Source organism: Cervus canadensis, chromosome 21 (genome assembly GCF_019320065.1).
Source record: "Cervus canadensis isolate Bull #8, Minnesota chromosome 21, ASM1932006v1, whole genome shotgun sequence".
Taxonomy (NCBI): domain Eukaryota; kingdom Metazoa; phylum Chordata; class Mammalia; order Artiodactyla; family Cervidae; genus Cervus; species Cervus canadensis.
In genome coordinates, this window is record NC_057406.1 from 36,152,291 (window position 1) to 36,174,386 (window position 22,096).

Consider the following 22,096-nt stretch of genomic DNA (forward strand, 5'->3'; position numbering starts at 1 on the left):
AAATTGATAACTGATGATAGAGGATCCTGCCCTCCCCCATCCCTGCCACCCCCCAAAAATCAAAGGTCTTCAAGGGAGCCTGAAGAAAGGAGAGCGGGAAAGGACTTTCTCTGAGCTTAGAAGGGCAGAGGGAGAGGATGAGGGATACGTGGAGTGTTCTGAATGGAGAAGTGCTACACGAGGCGCTGTGTGGTGAGTGGTGGAAAGATTCATCTCAGGCGGCCTCCATCTATGCAGTAATGCGGTGGTTGGGTCACTGCTCGCAGAGGGATCCAGTGGGCAGAGTGGGAAAGGAACCGAGCAAGAGAGGAAACAGCTGCTGGGGCCCACATGTTTGGGAGGCAACAAGAGATGCATAAAGCTGTGCTGAGGAACAGTGAGAACCCAATGGGAAGAACTGTCCTATATAGCAGTTCTTAAGGACACGGTCCCAGGAGCCAGACTAGGCAGTTTTAGGTTTGAATCCCAGATCCCTCTGTATTTGGAAAGTAGTAAGAGTTAAATTAGGTCGTACACGCGACACTTAGAAGAGTGCCTGGCACATTAGTAAACATTCAGTAAGTGTAAGATACTATTATTTCTGGTGCTATTGTTGTTAAGGGCCTCCCAGGGGTCACTAGTGGTAAAGAACCTGCCTGCCAATACAGGAGACATATGAGATGCAGCTTTGATCCCTGGATTGGGAAGATGCCCTGGAGCAGGGCATGGCAACCCGCTCCGGTATTCTTGCCTGGGAAATCCCATGGACAGAAGAGCCTGGCGGGTACAGTCCATGGGGTCTCAAAGAACTGGACATGACTGAGTGACTTAGCCTGCCTGCATGCATTGCTGTTAAGTTGCAGTGGAACCACTCATAACAGTCTTCCAAAGAAACATGAAGTCACCTACGACAACCAAAGCTAGAAGCCTAATAGCTCCTAGCTCCTAATATCAAGCAGGAACCCAAGGCTGAAGCTGGGCCACCCAGGCACTGTGAGAGATCGCAACGCAAGGTAGGCTGGGTTCCCAGGTAGGAAGGGAGCTTAGGGAAGTCCAGGAGGGACGTGAGACATCTTAGATTAAGCTTCTAGCTGAGGAAACACTCAGAGTGCTGACAATACCTAAAATGTTGCCATAAAAACCATGGCCACCATATATGCATTCACCCCATTTCTTTGACACAATTTCACTGAGTACCTATTATATACCAGCCGCCTTCTAGTGCTGGGGATGCAGCAGTCAACACACACAAACATCCCATCTTCAAGGAGCCCACATTCTAGTGGGAGCACTAGCAACTGTCTAGCCCAACCCCAGACTCCTTCCTCACATGATTGCCTCCATCTTCCCAGCAAACCAATTAAGCAGGTAGTCTCAGCCCCATTTTTCAGACAAAAGTTTAAATTTTGCTGCAAATCAAATAGCTAATAAATGGCAAGCCCAGATCTCCATCAACAATCTAATTCTAATGTTCATGCTTATAAAGAAAAGTTCTGTGTTTGGTCTTAATGCTGCTGAATAATTTTGGTAGGTGAAGGGGAAAGCCTTAAGAGTTGAGGGGATGAGGACCTATAAAGTCAGAATGTTACGTGCTGAATTCCCCAAGAATGATGGGAGAAGATGAGATGTGGGGGGAAATGTAAACTTGGCACTGAATTCCTAGAGGAAGTGAAAGTGGGTTGTGGAGGGCAGTAAGAGGAAATGTGGACCTCAAAGGCAAATAGGTGACCGAGCCATAGAGTAGGAGCAGCCCTGGTTTGCAAGTTGATCAACTGCTTCCTCATTCCTGCTGAAGTGGGGAAGGAGTATGTGAAGTTCTCTTCTCCATCGTAGAAGGTCTTGGATGCCTTGTTTAGGCAAGGAGATGCAAGGGCAGATGTGGGAGAAGCTGAGGTTGTAAGATCACCCCAGAGCCTCCTGTCAGACCCCAGTGGATGGATGGTCAGAGGGTTGAGGCCAGGGCAGGATTTCATTTCCAAAGAGTTGGCAAGAGAAGCAAGGAAGCTTGGAGACAGGTTGGAGACACAGGTAAAAGAAAAGCAGGAGAGCACTATGTACCTGGAACCTTGTGAGAGGGGGTTGAAGGGTCACATGTGCTGCATTCTAAGCGGAATGTCAAGGAGGGCAAGTCCAACTGCAAACTCACCTGCCTAGGCGTGCACCCTCATCAATGGCCTCCTCTCTGCCTTTGTTGCTGGGGAAAGGAGGACCCAACATCACCAGAACTCTCCAGGGAAACTTGACTGTTTCTAGCCTATCCCACTGAACTTAGAGGTATCTGTGATCCCCTGATTGGACGCAGCAAGGATATCACCAGGTATATACAATTTCACAGTCATATCTGCTCATTATAACCATGCCAGGGCCAAGATGACACCAAATCCCTGATTCTTAATATCATGCTATAAAATATTTGAGATCCCAAGTTGATCAGCTAGCAGGTAGGTGGTCTGGCCTGGAGAAAATGTCTAAAAAATGTAAATTATAGACTTCACCAGCTGTTTTTTGAAACAGTTGTTCTATTCCTTTTGACTAACACTTCTCCAAATTTGTAACTTTAAATGTTTTGATGAAGTGTAGAGGGGGAAGGAGGAAGGATTCACTCAGTTGTACCCAAAATTCCTAGAGGCCCATAGAGTAAACACATAGGAATGAAGAGCCAAAGTGGAGGAGGGAGAAGGCAGATTCTAGCTGATGAGGCCTAGAGTGCAGGTACTTTCAAACTTTAACAGGGTTAGGAATTCCCTGGGATCTTGTGAAAATGCAGAAGCTGATTCAGTGAGTCTAGGGTGGGATCTGAGATTCAAGCTCCCATTTAATACTGATGCTGCTGATCTACAGACCATACTTTGAGAAGCAAGGACCCACACTACATAACTATTTATAAGATGCTTCAAAAGATGATTTTATTTTGAGGTAAGAAGGCTGCTAACTGACCCATGAAAACATTGTTTCGTGTTTAGTCGCTAAGTCGTGTTTGATTCTTTTGCAACCCCATGGACTGTAGCCTGCTAGACTCCTCTCTCCATGGGATTTTCCAGGTAAGGATACAGGAATGGGTTACCATTTCCTTCTCCAGGGGATCTTCCAGACGCAGGGACTGAACCCTGTCTCTTGCACTGAAGGTGAATTCTTTAGCATGAAAACATAGTGGGCATCAAATTTACATTTAATAGTAGGATGATTGCAAAACTTGTAGCCAGAATTTACAGATTAAAATCCTGTTTCAACCATGTTCTAGCAATGAAATTTTGGATAGATCATGGATCATTTCTGTCAGTTTCTACTTCTAAAAAGTAATAAAATCTGCCTTGGTTGACTGACTACATAGGTGGAGATGAGGATTAAAGAAATAACTTAGTGAAAGTGCCTTATAAACTGAAGGTGCTGCATGTCTGTAAGCATATTATTGTTGTTATAATTATTGTAATAGTTGAGGCCAAAGATACCTTACAATAGCTCCCATTTCTATTTTAATTACAAATAGATAGAAACCATCGCCAAGTGTTTGCATCTATCTGACACTGTGTTAAGCCCCATTCTACAGATGAAGAAAGTAAGACCTAGAACCTTAAGATTATGCCCAGCTACTATGTATTGATGTTGTGATATGAACTCAGCCTGCCTCTCTAAAATCCAAAACCTTTTCTTTTTATTTATTTAGTTGATTTATTTTATTTTTGGCTGTGCTGAGTCTGTTGCTGCGCACAGGCTTTCTCTAGTTGTGGCAAGCAGGGGCTACTCTCTGGTTGCAGTGTGTGGGCTTCTCATTGCAGTGACTTCACTTGTTGCAGAGCATGGCCTCAAGAACACAAGCTCAGCAGTCATGGTGCATGGGTTTAGTTGCTCTGAGGCATGTGGAATCTTCCTGGGCTAGTGGTCAGACCTGTCCCCTGCATTGGCAGGTGGATTCTTAACCACTGGTCACCAGGGAAGTCATGAAGCTGTTATTCACTGCAATTGGTTGATTCATTGTAGGAAACACCCACTATCATAGAAAGAGATGGTCTAGAACAGGGATTGGCAATTGTTTTTTTTCCACAAAGGGCCAGAAAGTGAATATTTTAGGCTCTACATGCCAAACTTAGGTCCCTCTTGCAACCATTCCACTCTGTCATAGCAACACCAAAGCACTCACAGATAATACATGAAGGAATGGGTGTGGCTGTGTTAAAAAAAAAATTATTATTTACAGAAACAGAAAGCAGGATGGATTTGGCCTGCAAATGATAGTTTGTGGATCCCTGGTCCAGAAAATTCTGAGTTGTCCAATATGGTAGCCCCTTGCTCCATATGACTATTTAAATTGAAGTGTGTTTGAGTTAAATAAAAAATTCTTTCCTCGGTTGCATTAGCCACACCTCAATTGCTCATAGGTAGACATAGGTAGCTGGTACTATTGAACTGAACAGTGTAGAGAACATTTCCATCATCACAGAAAGTTTTATTGGAGAGCTTGGTCTAGATTATCTTTGGTGTGGGGGAGAAATCCCTTACGAGTAGCTGTGAGGACATGGACGTTCTGGGTCCTGGCTTTGCTATATGATTCTAAATACATTACACTATCTCCCAGAGTCACAGAAAGTAGGGCTAATCCCTTTGAATCCTCCCACCAATGCAGGAGCTGAAGGAGACATGAGTTTGATTCCTGGGTTTTGAAAGATCCCCTGAAGGATGAAATGGCAACCCACTCCAGTATCCTTGCCTGGGAAATCCCACAGACAGAGGTGCTCAGTGGGCTATAGTCCATGGGGTCGCAAAAGAGTCGGACACAACTTAGGGACTGAACAACAATGAAATCTTCTTCAGTGTGCTGTTGTGGGAACTGGATAAGAAGGGCTTCCCTGGAGGCTTCGACTATAAAGAATCCACCTGCAACGCAGGAGACCCAGGTTCGATCCCTGGGTCGGAAAGATCCCTTGGAGAAAGGAATGGCTACCCACTCCAGAATTCTTGCCTGGAGAATCCCATGAACAGAGGAGGCTGGTGGGCTACAGTCCATGGGATGACAAAGGATCGAACACAACTAAGTGACTAAGCATGCACACAGATAAAGGCATGTGTGAGAGGTACTTCGTGATTTATTAGGAGCTGCACAAACATAAGCCATCATTAGGACTCTTGTTTGAAATGTGAGAAAATATTTGGGGGCAGAATTTGTGAAGCTACTTGATTTGAGAGGAAGAGATTTTCCTTTAAATCAACCAGATGGAAGCCATTAGGATGCCAAAGAATTACCAAAATAAGGAAATCTTATTATTTGTAGCATATTCTAATTTTTGGACTGAAAAGAGACACAAAACTCAGCAGAACTCAGTGATCATTCATCTTACAGAGTTTAGAATTGCCTTGGTAATGCTAACCATCTTGAGGACACAGACAAACTGTCCGGATGGAAGCTAGATGAGATTCGGCAGATTACAGTGTCCTTCCTGAAAGAGATCAAAGATTTATTTTTCTTTGTCACACTCTAGGTTCTGGCATCTTCCTGTAGCTTCTCTTTCACAGGAGTCCCCTTTGCCCCACATCCACTGTGGGTCCCCACATAGGTCAAAGATGAAGCTCAGGACTTCCCTGGTGATCCAGTAGTTAATAATTTGCCTGCCAGTGAAGGGAACATAGGCTCGATCCCTGGTCCAGGAAGATACCACATGCCGCAGAGCAACTAAGGCCATGCACCACAACTACTGGGGCCTATGTGCCTAGAGCCTGTGCTCTGCAACAAGAGAAACCGCTGCAATGAGAAGCCCACACACTGCAAGAAGAGCAGCAACCAGAGAAAACCTGTGTGCCGCAATGAAGACTCAGTATAACAAACATTTTCTTAAAAAAAGATAAAGCTCAGTTTTGCCACAGACTGATTGGCCAGCGCTTGGTTGCCCAGATGATTCCAGTGTCTCTGTGGTTCCCCGTGCCTCTCCCTCCATCTGCTCCTAATCATAGCCATAAATCACTCTTCTAGGAAGATGCTTGCCAGTCACTTCCTGTTTTGTCAGTCTACAGTCTACTCTGTCCCTTAGGAATTCTGTCTCTCAAGGTCCTGAGGTCCAGACCACACTCTGTGACAATTTACTACGGTCACCCATTTGAGTGCCAGAGGAGACGATTTCTTGCTATTTAAGGCTGGGTACAATCCTCTGACCTCTGCTTGTTCTGGTGGCTCAGATGGTAAAGAATATGCCTGCAATGCAGGAGACCCAGGTTTGATCACTGGGCTGGGAAGAAGAGAATGGCAGAAGAAAAGAGAGTGGCAACCCAACCCCACTCCAGAATTCTTGCCTGGAGAATCACCATGAACAGAGGAGGCTGGTGGGCTGCAGTCCATGGGGTCACAAAGAGTCAGATACGACTGAAGGACTAACACGCAACCCTCTGATCTCTGCTCATTACTACCAGTTACATTTCACTTAAATACTTTCTTGTGGCTTTTCATTTGAGCTTTCCAGCATCTGTCTCACCCTTTCTACCTTCTTTCCTATTTCCTTTCACTATGATTTTTCTCACTACTTACATACTCTTAACAATTCAGTTCTTTGCTCTCCAGCTAACACTTGCCTGTCAGGCAGGCAGGAAGTTTCTTGTTCTCATACACAGTTACTGGACATATACTGTATAGTGGTTGAAACTTTAAGAAAGAAATTTGGGAATATTTTTCTAAATCCTTAAAAAATCAGTATATGATATTACCAGGAGTTCCACTTCTAAGTATTCTAAGTAAGTAATAGAGATGCACTGAAAATTCCCAAACAGGGATATTCATTACTATATTGATTGTGTGTTATTTGCCCAGTCATGTCCGACTCTTTGCAACCCCATGAACTGGAACCTGCCAGGCTCCTCTGTCCATGGAATTTCCCAAGCAAAAATACTGGAGTAGATTGCCATTTCCTTCTCCAGGGGATCTTTCCAACCCAGGGATTGAACCTGGGTCTCCTGCATCACAGGTAGATGCTTTACTGTCTGAGCCACCAGAGAAGCCCACGATATTGTTTATAGTAGTGAGAAATGAGAAATAACTTACTTGTCCACAATATGAAGAGAGTAAAACAAACATCAGCTTTACAAATACAAAGAAATATACTATCGTCCCTGCAGCACTGAGGAGATGGCTCTCATGAAGCTAGGTGATGAGATGCCTCTGCAGATGAAGCCAGTTGGGAAGGAGCAAGCATTGACAGAGAAAAACAATGGCTTTCTTCAAAACATCGATGTGGCTGAAGGCAAACGCAGAAGTAAGTCAGGGCTGAGCTCCCACGGGTCCTTTGTGCGGTCTTGTCTGGAGACTTCCTCAGGCTGGTAGGACCAACGGATGAGATTTCCAAGTTCAGGGTTTGGGTTGACAACCTTCTCTACAATTCTTCTAGTTCTGACCTAATGAATATCTAGTGTGGTAGTTCCAATGAGACAGTAAAGGGACCTACGATCAGAAACTAGGCAGAGAGCTGTCAATAGGAATGGTCAAGATTCTAGTTTCCATTTGTGTAAAAACGTTGGTGTATTGTACTTTCATTATCTTCACCTGCTAAAGACATCAACCATTTAAAATGGTTTCTAGAGTAGAGGAAGTACAAATATTCATATAAATGCATATGTGCATTTGTCAACATATGATAACATTGTACATTATAAAAATGGTTTATAAAAAAAATGGTTTATAACCTTTTTAAATCAAAAGAAATTTTTTAAAGGAAAAGGTTTCTCAGAACCTCTCATATGTCAAAAAAGCTACTACATCAAAGATGTTTTAAAATTCATTTATAACTTATTAATAACAGTAGCATATACATTTGGAAACATTCAGCAGTATTTTTTAAATCTATAGAAATGTATATTGATTCCAGGACCACTTTCTCTGGAGGATGGGTAGAGAGGGCCCCCCACCTCAAGTTTTAAGACCTATAGATAAGAAACTACTGTCATAAGCCTTCATCACTTGTATATTATGATTCATTCAAAAGTATATGTGAGTATGTGTGTGTGTGTGTACACATCTATACACATACATGCAGTCCAGCGAAATAACAATAGTCTAATAGATAATGGGCAAGGGATTATCAACACAATTACCACAACAAAGGAAATGCAATGAGTTTTATACACACAGGCAAAGATGTTCAACCTCTCATAAAAAGAGATTAAAACTACCATGATAAACCAGTTTACGTTTACCAGATTGACCAAGATCAAAAACTTTTCTAATACATGATTTTAGAAAAGAATGGGAAAACAGGATCACTCATCATTTTTTTCTGGAATTTTAAATGGATTTAGCCACCTTAAAGCATAATTTGGTAAACTATCAAAATTTTGGGCTTCCCAGGTGGCATAGTAGTAAAGAATCTACCTGATAATGCAGGAGACACCAGAGATTCAGGTTTGATCCCTGGGTTGGGAAAATTCCCTAGAGGTGGAAATGGCAACCCACTCCCATCTTCCTGCCTAGAAAATTTCCTGGACAGAGGAGCCTGGCAGACTATAGTCCATGAGGTAGCAAAGAGTCAGACATGACTGAGCTACTGAGCACACACACACATATTTTTAAAGTATGTGTGTCTATTAAGCCAGCAATTCTATTGTAGAGTTTATTCAATAGATATTCTTGTGCATATGCACATAGATGTGTAGGGATATTCCTTGCAGCATTGTTTGTAGTGGTGATTGATTAGAAACAATGCATATAAACATTAATAGAGAACTGAATAGCAAATTATGATATAGCCTCAGGAGGGAATACCATATAATGATGTTTAAAATGAGGCAGCTCTGTAAGTACTAATATGAAATGAACTCCAAAAGAAGTCATTAAAAAAGAAATATAAAGTACAGCATATGTGTATCAGTCACTCAGTCATGTCCAACTCTTTGCCACTCCATGGACTGTAGCCCTCCAGGCTCCTCTGTCCATAGACTTCTCCAGGCAAGAATACTGGAGTGGGTGGCCATCTCCTTCTTCAGGGGATTTTTCTGACCCAGGGATTGAACCCTGGTCTCCTGCATTGCAGGTGGGTGCTTTACTGTCTGAACTTCTACAGAAGCCCTATAAAGTACAGTAAGTGTATGTAAAATCCTCTAATTTGTATTTTTAAATGCATATATATATTTACATAAACATAGCTGCTTATTTATGCATAGAATCTCTGTGGAAGAATAAATAAACTACTGAATGTTGGGAGGAGGACATCTCAGGGCCTAGACATCATGATGGTAGCACAGACTTCCTCCTTTCCTAGGAACCATAGGACACTCTTCTTTGGAAGGGGGTGCCATGCTGCATGGCTTATGGGGTCTTAGTTCCCCAAGCAGGGGTCAAACCCAGGCCTTCAGCAGTGAAATTGTGGAGTCCTAACTGCTGAACTACTGGGGTTTTACCATATGATACTTTTTAACTCTACTTTTAAAAGAAGAATATTTATTATTTGTTTATTTTACACATACATTTGCACACACACAGTATGTTTGTGCAGTGGCTTTAGAATTCAGAATCTCACTGTTAAATCATTTATTAAGTCAGTCAACAAATATTTATCCAGCCTCTCTATTTCTATCTCGAGTAATACACTGCACTAGACATTATTCACACAGAATAAAATCAGTACAATAGTAGAAGGTGCTTTTAGGGGCCAGAAAGATCCAGGTGTTCTTCCTCTAGAAATGTCTGGGGCAGGCTTAAACTGTAGACTAAAGACATAATAACAACCTCTCCATCATGTGACTTACAGTTTGCTAAGGGAATTTACCAGAATGGACCACAACTTGGACAGAACAGATGAGGAAGACATTTTCTCTGAAAACTATCAAACTGACTTCCTTCAAGATTTGGAGACTAAAAAATGGGTAAGGGACAGACTTAATCATTATTATCTTTGGTGTGGGGGAGAAATCCCTTACGAGTAGCTGTGAGGACATGGACGTTTGTCTTTTTGTGTTTCTTTTTCTCGGGGATGGTTTGGATCACTGCCTCCTATACAGTGTCATGAACCTCCGTCCATAATTCTTCAGGCACTCTTGTCCATCAGATTGAATCCCTTGAATGTATTTGTCACTTCCACAGTATAATTGCAAGGGATTTGATTTAGGTCATCGTAAAGGATTTGATTTCTCCAGATATGTGCCCAGAAGTGGGATTGCAGGCTCACATGGTAACTTCATTTTTAGTTTTTTAAGGAACATCCATGGACTTTCCAGTTAGCTCATTTTTTAAGGAACATCCATGGACTTTCCAGTTAGCTCAAACGATAAAAGAATCTGCCTGCATTGCAGGGGACCTGGGTTTGATCCCTGGGTCAGGAAGACCCCCTGGAAAAGGGCATGGCAACCCACTCCAGTATTCTTACCTGGAGAATTCCATGGACAGAGGAGCCTGGGAGGCTATGGTCCATGGGGTCTCAGACAATTTACAGTGCCACCAACACTGTAGGAGGGTTCCTTTTTCTCCACACCCTCTCCAGCATTTGTTACTTGCAGACTTTTTTTTTTTTTTTTTACTTGCAGACTTTTTGATGATGGACATTCTGATTGGTGTGAGATGATACCACTTTTCTGTTTAATTATGTCCCATTTGTTTATTTTTGCTTTTATTTTATTTTTCACCTTAGGCAGATCGCAAAAAAATATTGCTGCAATTTATGTCAAAGTGTGTTCTGCCTATATTCTCTTCTAACAATTTACCATGTTGAGTTTATTTTTGTATATGGCATAAGGAAATGTTCTAATCTCATTGTTTTACATGTGGCTCTCCAGATTTTCCAGCACCACTTATTGAAGGGACTGTCTTTTCTCCACTGTATATTCTTCTCTTCTTTGTTAAAGACTAATTAACCATAGATGTGTGGGTTTATTTCTGGGCTCTCTATTCTGTTCCACTGATCTATGTGCTAGTACCATGCTGTTTCAATTATTGTAGTCTTGTTGTGTAGTCTAAAGTCTGGAAGGGTGATACCTTCAGCTTTGTTCTTTTTCTCAGGATTATTCTGGTAATTTAGGGTCTTTTTTGTGGTTCCATATAAATTTTAGTATTATTTGTTTTAGTTCTATGAAAAATGTCCTGGGTATTTTAATAGAGATTGCATTAAATCTGTAGCCTGTTTTGAGTAGTATGATCGTTGTTTTAATGATATTAATTCTTCCAACCCAAGAGCACAGAATATCATTCCATTTCTTATATCATCTTCAATTTCCTTCATTAATTTTTAAATATTTTTCAGAGTATAGGTCTTTATTCTCTTTGGTTATTTATTCCTATGTGTTTTATTCCTTTTGAAGCAATTTTAAATAAGTTTTTTTTTTTAACTTTCTCAAAAAATGTGGAACACTTCATGAATTTGTATGTCATTCTTGTTCACGGGCCATGTTAATCTCTGTATCATTCAAATATTAGTATATATACTGCTGAAATGAGCACTAATTGACTCTTAATTCAGTCTGAACCTCTCTCAGTCTTTGAAATTCAGTCATCTAGCTGACACGAATGGAGAAACTTGATGCTGGAGTTTGTCATGGAAAGAGTTTATGCTTTCATTTAGTTCAAAGCAAATGCATGACTAAGATTCCTTTTATTATTGATGTGCAGATCTCCCCCATAGATTCCCCCAGTTTATTGGCTATACAGGAAGGTGATTTCCAATCTGTGGAGTGGGTATTTCCTATTCTGAGGCTTATTCAACCCTCAAAGGAAGTCCAGGATTAATCTCTTTGTCTACTTCTCTTTTGAATACATTTTGGGCTTGGGGATAGCCAGCCGACTCTACAATCCTTATAAGGAAGAGTCCTCAAAGAACATCCCAAGCTGGACTTCACTTTCAAGGATTCTGCAGTAAGGGGGAAAAAAAGAAACAAAAGAAATAGAAGTGGGACTTCCCTGGTGGTCCAGTGGCTAAGACTCTGAGCTCACAATGCAGGACGCTCAGGTTCGATCCCTGGTCAGGGAACTAGATCCCACATGCTACAACTAATAGTCCGCATGCTGCAACTGAAAGATGCCACACGCTGCAACGACAGAAGATCCTGAGTACTGTAACTAAATCTGGTACAGCCAAATAAATAAATAAAAATAAATACAGAGAAAAAAGAAATAGAAGAGGATAGGTGTGAAGGGATAGAGTTAGATGTGTGGAGTATAAATAATAATGAGACAGACAAAAAGTGGAAAGAGACAGACAGATACCCATTACAAATAATAATAATAAGAAGAAGAACTAAATTAGAAGAGGAGCTTTAAAGTGGGGGAAGAAATAGGGAAAATGAGATGTGGGAGCCATGAACTTAGTGAACGCATAAATTGAAGGTAAAACTCTATAAATACTGTTATCTGTTTCTTTGTGGGGTCCTTGTCACTGGACTCCAGGCATATGTTCCAACCATTAGTCAGTGAACAATGATACTATCACTTGTTGGCCTAGGATAGAATAAGTCTAGTTAGATAATAAAATTATTCACTCTGTAAGATTTATCAAATAGTCTACACTGGCAGGGCATATGAAGGGTATAATGCCTTCATTATTATAGACTATTTCTTACAAACTTCAAGTCAGGGCATTAAGGTTTAAGAAAATATTTTTTTAAATTTATGATTGTATTTATTTATGTTCATTTGTTTATATGGAAAATCCTTTAATTACAGAAAAATAAATCACATGCTGTCACATAATTAACAAATAATTATTAATAAATTTAGCTCTCTGCTGAAAAAAAGGACAAATAAATGACTTCTTAAGGAAAAAATCTTTTCCTTTTATTCTTTGAAAGCAAACCAGAAGGTCTCTACTTTGCATAATCTTACATTTGTCTTTTATAAGAGAAAGATTTAAAGGACAATTTCAGAAAATGAACAAAGAGTTAAGAGGAGCAAAAAAAGATCAATTGTTGGTTTAATTAACAAAATCACCTTTTTAGCTAGACTGCCAAAACTGCCGTGTCTAACCGTCAAAGCCCCCTAAAACACTTAGAAATGAAGATTTTGCTCTGGTTTCCCATTTTCAGTCCCTGGCACTGCTATCAGTTCAGTTCAGTTCAGTTGCTCAGTCGTGTCCAACTCTTTGTGACCCCATGAATCGCAGCATACCAGGCCTCCCTGTCCATCACCAACTCCTGGAGTTCACCCAAACCCATGTCCATTAAGTCAGTGATGCCACCCAACCATCTCATCCTCTGTCATCCCCTTCTCCTCCTGCCCCCAATCTTTCCCAGCATCAGGGTCTTTTCAAATGAGTCAGCTCTTCACATCAGGTAGCCAAAGTATTGGAGTTTCAGCTTCAACATCAGACCTATCAATGAACACCCAGGACTGATCTCCTTTAGGATGGACTGGTTGGATCTCCTTGCAGTCCAAGGGACTCTCAAGAGTCTTCTCCAACACCACAGTTCAAAAGCATCAATTCTTTGGTGCTCAGCTTTCTTTATAGTCCAACTCTCACATCCACACATGACCACTGGAAAAACCGTAGCCTTGACTATGGACCTTTTTTGGCAAAGTAATGTCTCTGCTTTTCACTATGCTGTCTAGGTTGGTCATACCTTTCCTTCCAAGGAGTAAGCATCTTTTAATTTCATGGCTGCAATCACCTTCTGCAGTGATTTTGGAGCCCAGAAAAATAAAGTCAGCCACTGTTTCCCCATCTATTTCCCATGAAGTGATGGGACCGGATGCCATGATCTTAGTTTTCTGAATGTTGAGCTTTAAGCCAACTTTTTCACTCTCCTCTGCTATATATAGTGCCAATTTCAGATGCCAGGTCAGTGAGCAGATTTTCCTATTTCCTGCTTTTGTTTGCATCTCTCACAAACATAATGTACTTATATAACCACTTATTGCGGATCCACTATGTGCTAGGAGAAGGGGACGACAGAGGATGAGATGGTTGGATGGCATCATCCACTCAATGGACATGAGTTTGAGCAAGCTCCAGGAGATGATGGACAGGGAAGCCTGGCATCCTGCAGTCCATGGGCTCTCAAAGAGTCAGAGAGGACTGAGAGACTGAACAACAACAAATGTGCTAGGATATATATATGTGTGTGTATATATGTGTATGTATGTATATATATATATATATATATATATATATATATATAAAATTCTTTCCCTTCAGTGAGCTCACACACTAGGAGGGGCTCAGGCAAGAACAAGCGTGTGTAAGGAAAAATCCTCCCTAGAAGTAGCAGATGTGCTAATGAAGTACACAGGAGGGAGGGCTTAAGACTGGGGATATGACAGCTGAGTTTTGAAGGATGATCTAGATAGAGGAAAAGCATTCCAGAAATAAGGCACAGCACATGCAAAGATAAAGGAGTCAAAGAGAAACAGTGCGGTGAGAGAGGAAGGCTGCCGGAAAAGGCATGACAGGCAAGCAGGCAGGCAGGATGCTGAGGTCGGGATAGAGCAGGATGCAGGCAGGAAGCCAGGACACCAATAGGAGTCAGGAACTGATGAGGACCTGAGATAGGGCCCCGACTGGGATGCCATGAACAGAGATGCAGGGAGGATGGGGGAAAAGGACACTGACTGAAAAGATAAGTATTAGTGGATACTGTACTAAGTGGATATGAAATGGGTAATAAGGAGGGGAAAGAATGTCTCCCATGACAATTCAAGGACTTCTTCCAGTCTTCAGAAAGAGACATCTGGATGAATGGGGGGCCATATGCAAGGGTGGGGAACTGGACAAGCTGAAGGGAAATATGATGAGTTCCATTTTTTACTTTCCGAGGAATATGAGCTCTTCCAAAAGCTGCACATAAATAGAAAGTAATGCCTTTAGCTTCCCTTGTGGCTCAGCTGGTAAAGAATCCGCCTGCAACATGGGAGACCTGGGTTTGATCCCCGGGTTGGGAAGATCCCCTGGAGAAGGGAAAATACCCACTCCAGTATTCTGGCCTGGAGAATTCCATGGACTGTATAGTCCTCGGGGTCACAAAAAGTTGAACATAACTGAGCAACTTTCACTTTCACTTTCAATGCTCATGGTTTAGTCGCTAAGTCGTGTCCGACTCTTGTGACCCCATGAACTGTAGCCCGCCAGGTTCCTCTCTCCATGGGATTTTCCAGGCAAGAATCCTGGGGTGGATTGCCATTTCCTTTTCCAGGGGATCTTCCCGACCCAGGAGTCAAACCTGGGTTTCCTGCATTGCAGGCAGATTCTTTACTGACTGAGCTATGAGGGAAGCCCTTAGACTGTGTATTTTATGCAACATTAGTCTGTTATTTTAAAAACATACACATTTCTTTATGTGTTTAGTCTTGTAGGTTTTATTTAGTCCTATAGATTTTATTTACTTATTTTTAAAGTCCTTACTGAATTTGTTACAATATTGCTCCTGTTTTATGCTTTGGGGTTTTTTTGACCACAAGGCCTGTGAGATCCTAACTCCCTGACCAGGGACTGAATTCATACTCTCTACATTAGAAGGGAAAGTCCTAACCACAGGACCATCAGGGAAGTCCTAGTCTCATAGATTTTTTTTTTAAAAAACTCTTTTTATTTCTATTTCTTGCCTTTTGACTCTTTTGTGATATGTTAACTACTACAGTAAAATGACTGATGAAGATGAAATGTTATCAGAGATTATTGGACATAGACCTCTAGAGATGGTCTGGCCCAGTTTTCTTACTAGGCCAGGAAGCTGAGCTTTATGGTGGTTAAGTGACTTGTTCAACACTCACAGCAGTAGAACCAGACTTAGACCTCCGGTTTTCTGCTTCCCAATGTGGTTCTTTCTCTACATCACAGAGTTTCTGCTGCTTTTGAATATCCTGGCCAAAGATTTAGTGGAAAGAAATTCAAATTGTGGATGCCTTTTATTTACAAAGAGATATAGTAGAGATATAAGAAATAGTGGAGTCACATCATACTTCCAAAATCCAGCCTTGGTTTCTTCATCTGTAAATGTGGTAATAATCCCTCATCTCTGGTGAGGCACCAGTGGGTTGTGAAAGCACCAGGGATAGGAACTAGGTATTAATCTGAATCTAAGTCCTAGATACAATGAAAAGAGCCATGGTTTGGGAATCAGAAAACCTAGTTCAAGTTCTAGTTCATATACTTACCAGCCATATGGGTTGGTTTCTTATGGTAGCTATCACAAGTTAGACTTGGTGGTTTAAAGCCACAAAAAAATGTATTCTGTCATAGTTCTGGAGGCCAACAATCCAAAATCAAGGGGTCAGCGAGACCACACTTCCTTGGAAGGCTTTTGGGGAGAATTTTTCCATTTCTCTTCCAGGTTTTGGTGACTCCAGGCATTCCTTAGTTTGTGGCTGCATAAACTTCAGTGTGCGTCCATCTCCACATGAGTTTCTCTCTCTATGTCTTCTCCTCTTCTGTTTCTCATTAGGACACTCATCATAGGATTTAGGACCCACCCAGGTAATTCAAGGTAATCTCATCTCAAGATCATTATTAAAAGTCATTACATCTGCTAAGACCCTTTTTTCCAAACAAGGTCACATTCTCAGGGGGCTTAGTATTAGGATATAGACATATCTTTTGGGGGGGGGTCATCACTTAAGTCACTGCACCATGTGACCTTGGCCAAATCACTAAATATGAATGAGTGGCCTAGGGAAATTCAGTACCTACATTTACCCATGTCAGGGCTGTCATTTAAAGGATGATGTGCTCGAAAGCAATTTGTAGAGGTAGGTGAATGCTGCTCCTATTGACTTAGCCAATGATCTGTACAGGTGTATCAATAAGAGGCTGATCTGTTCTCCCTACTCTCCACATTCCCGCCCCAGCCTTCCTCTGTCACAGAGCAGGGGGGGTGTCAGCCTACCTCACAAATGCATCAGAGGACTCCAGCCTCAGAAAGGGTAATGTGCTTGCCCCCAGAGACGAGGGCATGGGTACCATAGAGGGACCACCACCTCTTGTGATAACCCTTCTGTTCTGCTTTGCTCCCTTCATAATCTTTATCAGGATAAGTTGGAGCTGAAGGCTGGGCATGGCCAGGACCTGCAGAGTGAACAGGATGAGCAAGAAAGAGATCACGTTCAACATGAAGATCCCCAAGCATCCACATCTTTGCAGTTTTCAGAGGAGAACATCCTTGAAGAGTAAGCCTTGGTGAATGCAAGAGGGATCACTGAGTGGTGTTTTGTGGAGGGGAGCATGAAACTTAGCAGAGAGCTTATGGAAAGCTTAGAAGATTTAAAATCAGCAAGTGTCTTGAACCACAAAACAATCACATGCACAAGCAACTACCTACCTATTCCAGCAAGAAAGATGAAGAGGGACGTAGGGAGACCATGGGGTTCTCTTTGCATGCTTTTCTTTGGACCCTGGATTTATTACACATCTCATCACTCTTAGATAATTTTCTAGAGATGAAAAATATTGCAATTATTATTAAAAATGTATGGTTAAGTCCTTATGGACCCTTTCCCTATGTATCAATATAACCTCTTTTCCTTCACCCAGATGTAACCACCATCCTGAAATCAACACTTAACATTCATTCCATGCAGGGAAATTAAAAATATATCCACATTGTTTACTGAATGGAAAACATACTTTATTTTCTCCAGCCTTAAAAAAGTCTGTTAAAACGGGTATTAAATAAATATCCAAGCTCCTTTCTTAAAGCCTAAGTGCTACCTGGCCTATTTTGGAGACAGAAAATGAATAAGCAGACTTATTCGCCATCTATAGAAAGAGGGTTCAGACTTTTTTGAGATGTTTCCCATTTTCTATCTTAAAACTGATCATAATCATATCTCTGTAGGAGCCAGGAGAACATGTTCTTCCAGCTTAACCACTGGAATACACGGATGGGTCTACAAGTGAAAGAACTTGGAGCTGATCATATAGGCTGGATGGAGAAAATTAAAAATATTATACAAAACATAAGCCTAACAGAAAACACAGTGAAGAGGTAATTGTAGGGTGTTGGGGTGGGTCAGAAAATAATGAAAAGTTTCATAGCTTCAGAAATTTACAAAACTACAGGTTTAAGGTGGTAACGTCTTTAGGATAAGAAGTATATGTGCTAAGTCACCAGTCATGTCTGACTCTTTGCGACCCTATGGACTGTAGCCCACCAGGCTCCTCTGTCCACGGGATTCTCCAGGCAAGAATCCTGGAGTGTGTTGCCATTTCCTTCTCCAGGGGATCTTCCCAACCCAGGGACTGAACCTGCATCTCTTGTCTCCTGCATTGACAGGTGCATTCTTTACCACTAGCGCCATCTGGGAAAACCTGGGAAGCAAAAGGCCTTAGAATTAAAAGTCATGTCACAGAATTTCGAAGCCTACATCAAAGTTATCTGCATCTTTGCTCTCTCTTCTCTCAAGGGAAGGACTGCCCTCAGAGATTCTCTCCTTGTAGCCACATTAACAGTTATCCAAAGCACATATTGAGGTTTCCAGTGATCCTTGAGTTTTATCCAGTATTGTCCAAAGGAATCCAACCAGTATGACATGAAAAAACTGTTAAAGTGTGCTTGAAAATGCATATTTGAATTCAAGTTAAAAGTTTCAAGATGAAACAGAAATGACAAAGTTGTTATTTATGCAGTCACTGGCATAGAGACTGGACTTTGGAGTCAGAGGGACCCAGGTTTGAATCTTGATATTGACCTTTCTTGGATAGGTTAATCAACTTTTTTTTAAGACTTGACTGTCCTCATCTACAAAGAAGTAATGATAGCCACCTCATTGGTTTATTGCCAGTACTAAGCAAAATGCCATGTGTGAAGCATTTAATACAGTCAGTACCTGATATATAATAGCAATTAACAAATGGAAGCTACTTTAAGAAATAATTCCTCTGGCCGTCTGAATCTTGCTACCACATTCCAAGCTCTTTCCTACTGCAGAGCTACTCTTCTAGATGTTTCTTTGCCTTTCAGTTAAACATCATCTTTATATTCAGTTAAACATCACCATAACTTTAGCTAAACATCTTTGTATCAGCTTTCTAACTATCCTATTCAAGGTACTCCCCTCCTTTTTCTTCCAGAGCACGAATGATAGTAGAATTTTAAAAGATTCTGTGTTTTTATTAATTCAAACTCGGCATATTAAAGTTTCTTTCCATGGGAATTCCCTGCTGGTCCAGTGGTTAAGACTCCACGCTTTCACTGCAGAGGGCATGGGTTCAATCCCTAGTTAGAAAATGAAAGATCTCACAAACTGTGTGGTATGGCCAAAAACTTTTTTTTTCCCCCTTTTTAAAACTAAGTTATAATTTACATACTGTAAAATTATATCTTTTATTGTACAGTTCTGCAAGTTTTGAAAAATGTATACTATTGTTTAGCCACCACGGTGAAGATAAAGACCACTTTCATCACTCCCCATATCCCTCATACTCTTTTATAGTTAACACCTCTCCCCAGGGTGCTAGTGACCACTTATCTATTCTCTGTCTGAACAGTTCTGCCTATTCTAGAATAGCGGAATTACATAAGTGGAATTACACAGCATATAGCCTTTTGAGTCTACCATCTTTCCTTAGTATAAAGAATAATTTGAGGTTCATCCATGTTGTACACATCAATAATTTGTTCCTTTTTGTTGCAGAACAATATTCCCTTATATAAATATGCTACAATTTATTCTTTCACTAACTGAGGCATATTTAGGTTTTTTTTAAGCAATCATTAATAAACACACTGTAAACATTCACTTGAGTCTACCCTGGCGGCTCAGTAGTGAAGAATCTGCCTGCCAATGCAGGAGATGTGGTTTCAATCTCTGGGTAGGGAGATCCCTTTTAGATGGAACTGGCAACCCACTCCAGAAGCTCGCCTGGGTAATCCCAGGGACAGAGGAGCCTGTCCTCTAGTGGGCTACAGTTTATGGGATCTCAAAAGAGCCGGACATGACTTAGCAACTAAAACAGCAATAACACCACCACACTACCATGATTATTGTAGCTTTGTATGAAGTCTTTAAATTAGGTAGTGAGTGCTATTCAGTTTTGTTCTAATTTTTTTCTAAGTCAAATACTAATTTTTGTTATCTGATTTTATTCCTTTTCTTTTTAAATTAAAATTTTATTTTATGTTGTAGTATAGTTGATTAACAACATGTTAGTTTCAGTTCAGTTCACTTTAGTCACTCAGTCATGTCAGACTCTTTATGACTGCATGGACTGCAGCACACCAGGCTTCCCTGTCCATCACCAACTCCCAGAGCTTGCTCAAACTCATGTCCATCAAGTCACTGATGCCATCCAACAATCTTATCATCTGGTATCCCCTTCTCCTCCTGCCTTCAGTCTTTCCCAGCATCGGGGTCTTTACCAGGAGTCAGTTCTTCCCATCAGGTGGCCAAAGTATTGGACATTCAGCTTCAGCATCAGTCCTACCAATGACTATTTAGGACTGATTTTCTTTAGGATTGACTGGTTTGATCTCCTTGCAGTCCAAGGGATTCTCAAGAGTCTTCTCCAACACCACAGTTCAAAAGCATCAATTCTTCAGGGCTCAGCTTTCTTTAGAATCCAACTCTCACATCCATACATGACTACAGGGAAAACCATAGCTTTGACTAGACAGACCTTTGCCAGCAAATAATGTCTCTGCTTTTTAATATGCTGTCAAGGTTGGTCATACATTTTCTTCCAAGGAGCAAGCATCTTTTAATTTCATGCATACAGTCACCACCTGCAGTGACTGTGAGTCCAAGAAAATAAAGTCTGTCACTGTTTCCATTGTTTCCTCATGTATTTGCCAGGAAATGATGGGACCTGATGCCATGATCTTCGTTTTTTGAATGTTGAGTCTTAAGCCAATTTTTTCACTCTACTCTTTCACTTTCATCTAGAAGTTCTTTAGTTCCTCTTCACTTTCTGCCATAAGGGTGGTATCAACTGCATATCTGAGGTTATTGATATTTCTCCTGGCAATTTTGATTCCAGTTTGTGCTTCATCCAGCCTGGCATTTTGTGTGATGTACTCTGCATTTAAGTTAAATAAGCAAGGTGGCAATATACAGCCTTGACGTACTCCTTTCTCGATTAGGAACTAGTTCATTGCTCTTGGTCCGGTTCTAACTGTTGCTTCTTGACCTGTATACAGATTTCTCAAGAGGCAGGTAAGGTGGTCTGGTATTCCCATCTCTTTAAGAATTTTCCACAGTTCGTTATGATCCACAGAGTCAAAGACTTTGGTGTAGTCAATATAGCAGAAGTATATGTTTTTCTGGAACTCTCTTGCTTTTTTGATGATCCAGTGGATGTTGGCAATTTGATCTCTGGTTGCTCTGCCTTATCTAAATCCAGCTTGAACATCTGGAAGTTCACAGTTCACATGCTGTTGAAGCCTGGCTTGGCAACTTTTGAGTATAATAACTTTGCTAGTGTCTGAGATGAGTACAATTGTGTGGTAGTTTGAACATTCTTTGACATTGCCTTTCTTTGGGGTTGAAATGAAACTGACCTTTTCCAGTCCTGTGGCCACGGCTGAGTTTTCCAAATTTGCTGACATATTGAGTGCAGCACTTTCACAACATCATCTTTTAGGATTCGAACTAGCTCAACTGGAATTCCATCACTTCCACTAGCTTTGTTCATAGTGATGCTCCCTAAGGCCCACTTCACTTCACATTTCAGGATGTCTGGCTCTAGGTGAGTGATCACACCATTGTGGTTATCTGGGTCATGAAGATCTTTTTTTGTATTGTTCTTCTGTGTATTCTTGCCACTTCTTAAGATCTTCTGCTTCTGTTAGGTCTATACCGTTTATTTCCTTATTGTACCCATTTTTGCATGAAATGTTCCCTTGGTATCTCTAGTTTTCTTGAAGAGATCTCTAGTCTTTCCTATTCTATTGTTTTCCTCTATCTTTTGCATTGATCACTGAGGAAGGCTTTCTTATCTCTCCTTGCCTTTATTTGGAACTATGCATTCAGATGAGCATTATCTTTCCTTTTCTCCTTTGCCTTTTGCTTCTCTTCTTTTCTCAGCTATTTGGAAGGCCTTGTCAGACAACCATTTTCCTTTTGGCATTTCCTTTTCTTGGGTATGGTCTTGATCACTGCCTCCTGTACAATGTCACGAATCTCTATCCATAGTTCTTCAGGCACTCTGTCTATCAGATCTAATCCCTTGAATCTATTTGTCACTTCCACTGTATAATCATCAGGAATTTGATTTAGGTCATACCTGAATGGTGTAGT

The 22,096-nt window shown here is 41.1% G+C and overlaps 1 protein-coding gene and 1 non-coding gene across 2 annotated transcripts in view; one reads left to right on the forward strand and one right to left on the reverse strand.

Moving 5' to 3' along the window:
- Positions 1–7,092: 7,092 nt before the first annotated feature.
- Positions 7,093–22,096, forward strand: part of SMCO2 (single-pass membrane protein with coiled-coil domains 2) — a 31,968-nt gene continuing 16,964 nt past the window's right edge. Inside the window, exons 1-4 of the mRNA XM_043441739.1 lie at positions 7,093–7,211; positions 9,699–9,813; positions 16,893–17,029; positions 17,698–17,847. Of these exons, the coding sequence (XP_043297674.1) occupies positions 9,721–9,813; positions 16,893–17,029; positions 17,698–17,847 (380 nt within the window). The 5' untranslated portion in view covers positions 7,093–7,211; positions 9,699–9,720. The remainder of the gene's footprint in view (positions 7,212–9,698; positions 9,814–16,892; positions 17,030–17,697; positions 17,848–22,096) is intronic.
- LOC122424108 lies at positions 11,277–11,380 on the reverse strand. The gene has a single exon (XR_006264306.1). It is a non-coding gene; the product is annotated as a U6 spliceosomal RNA (small nuclear RNA).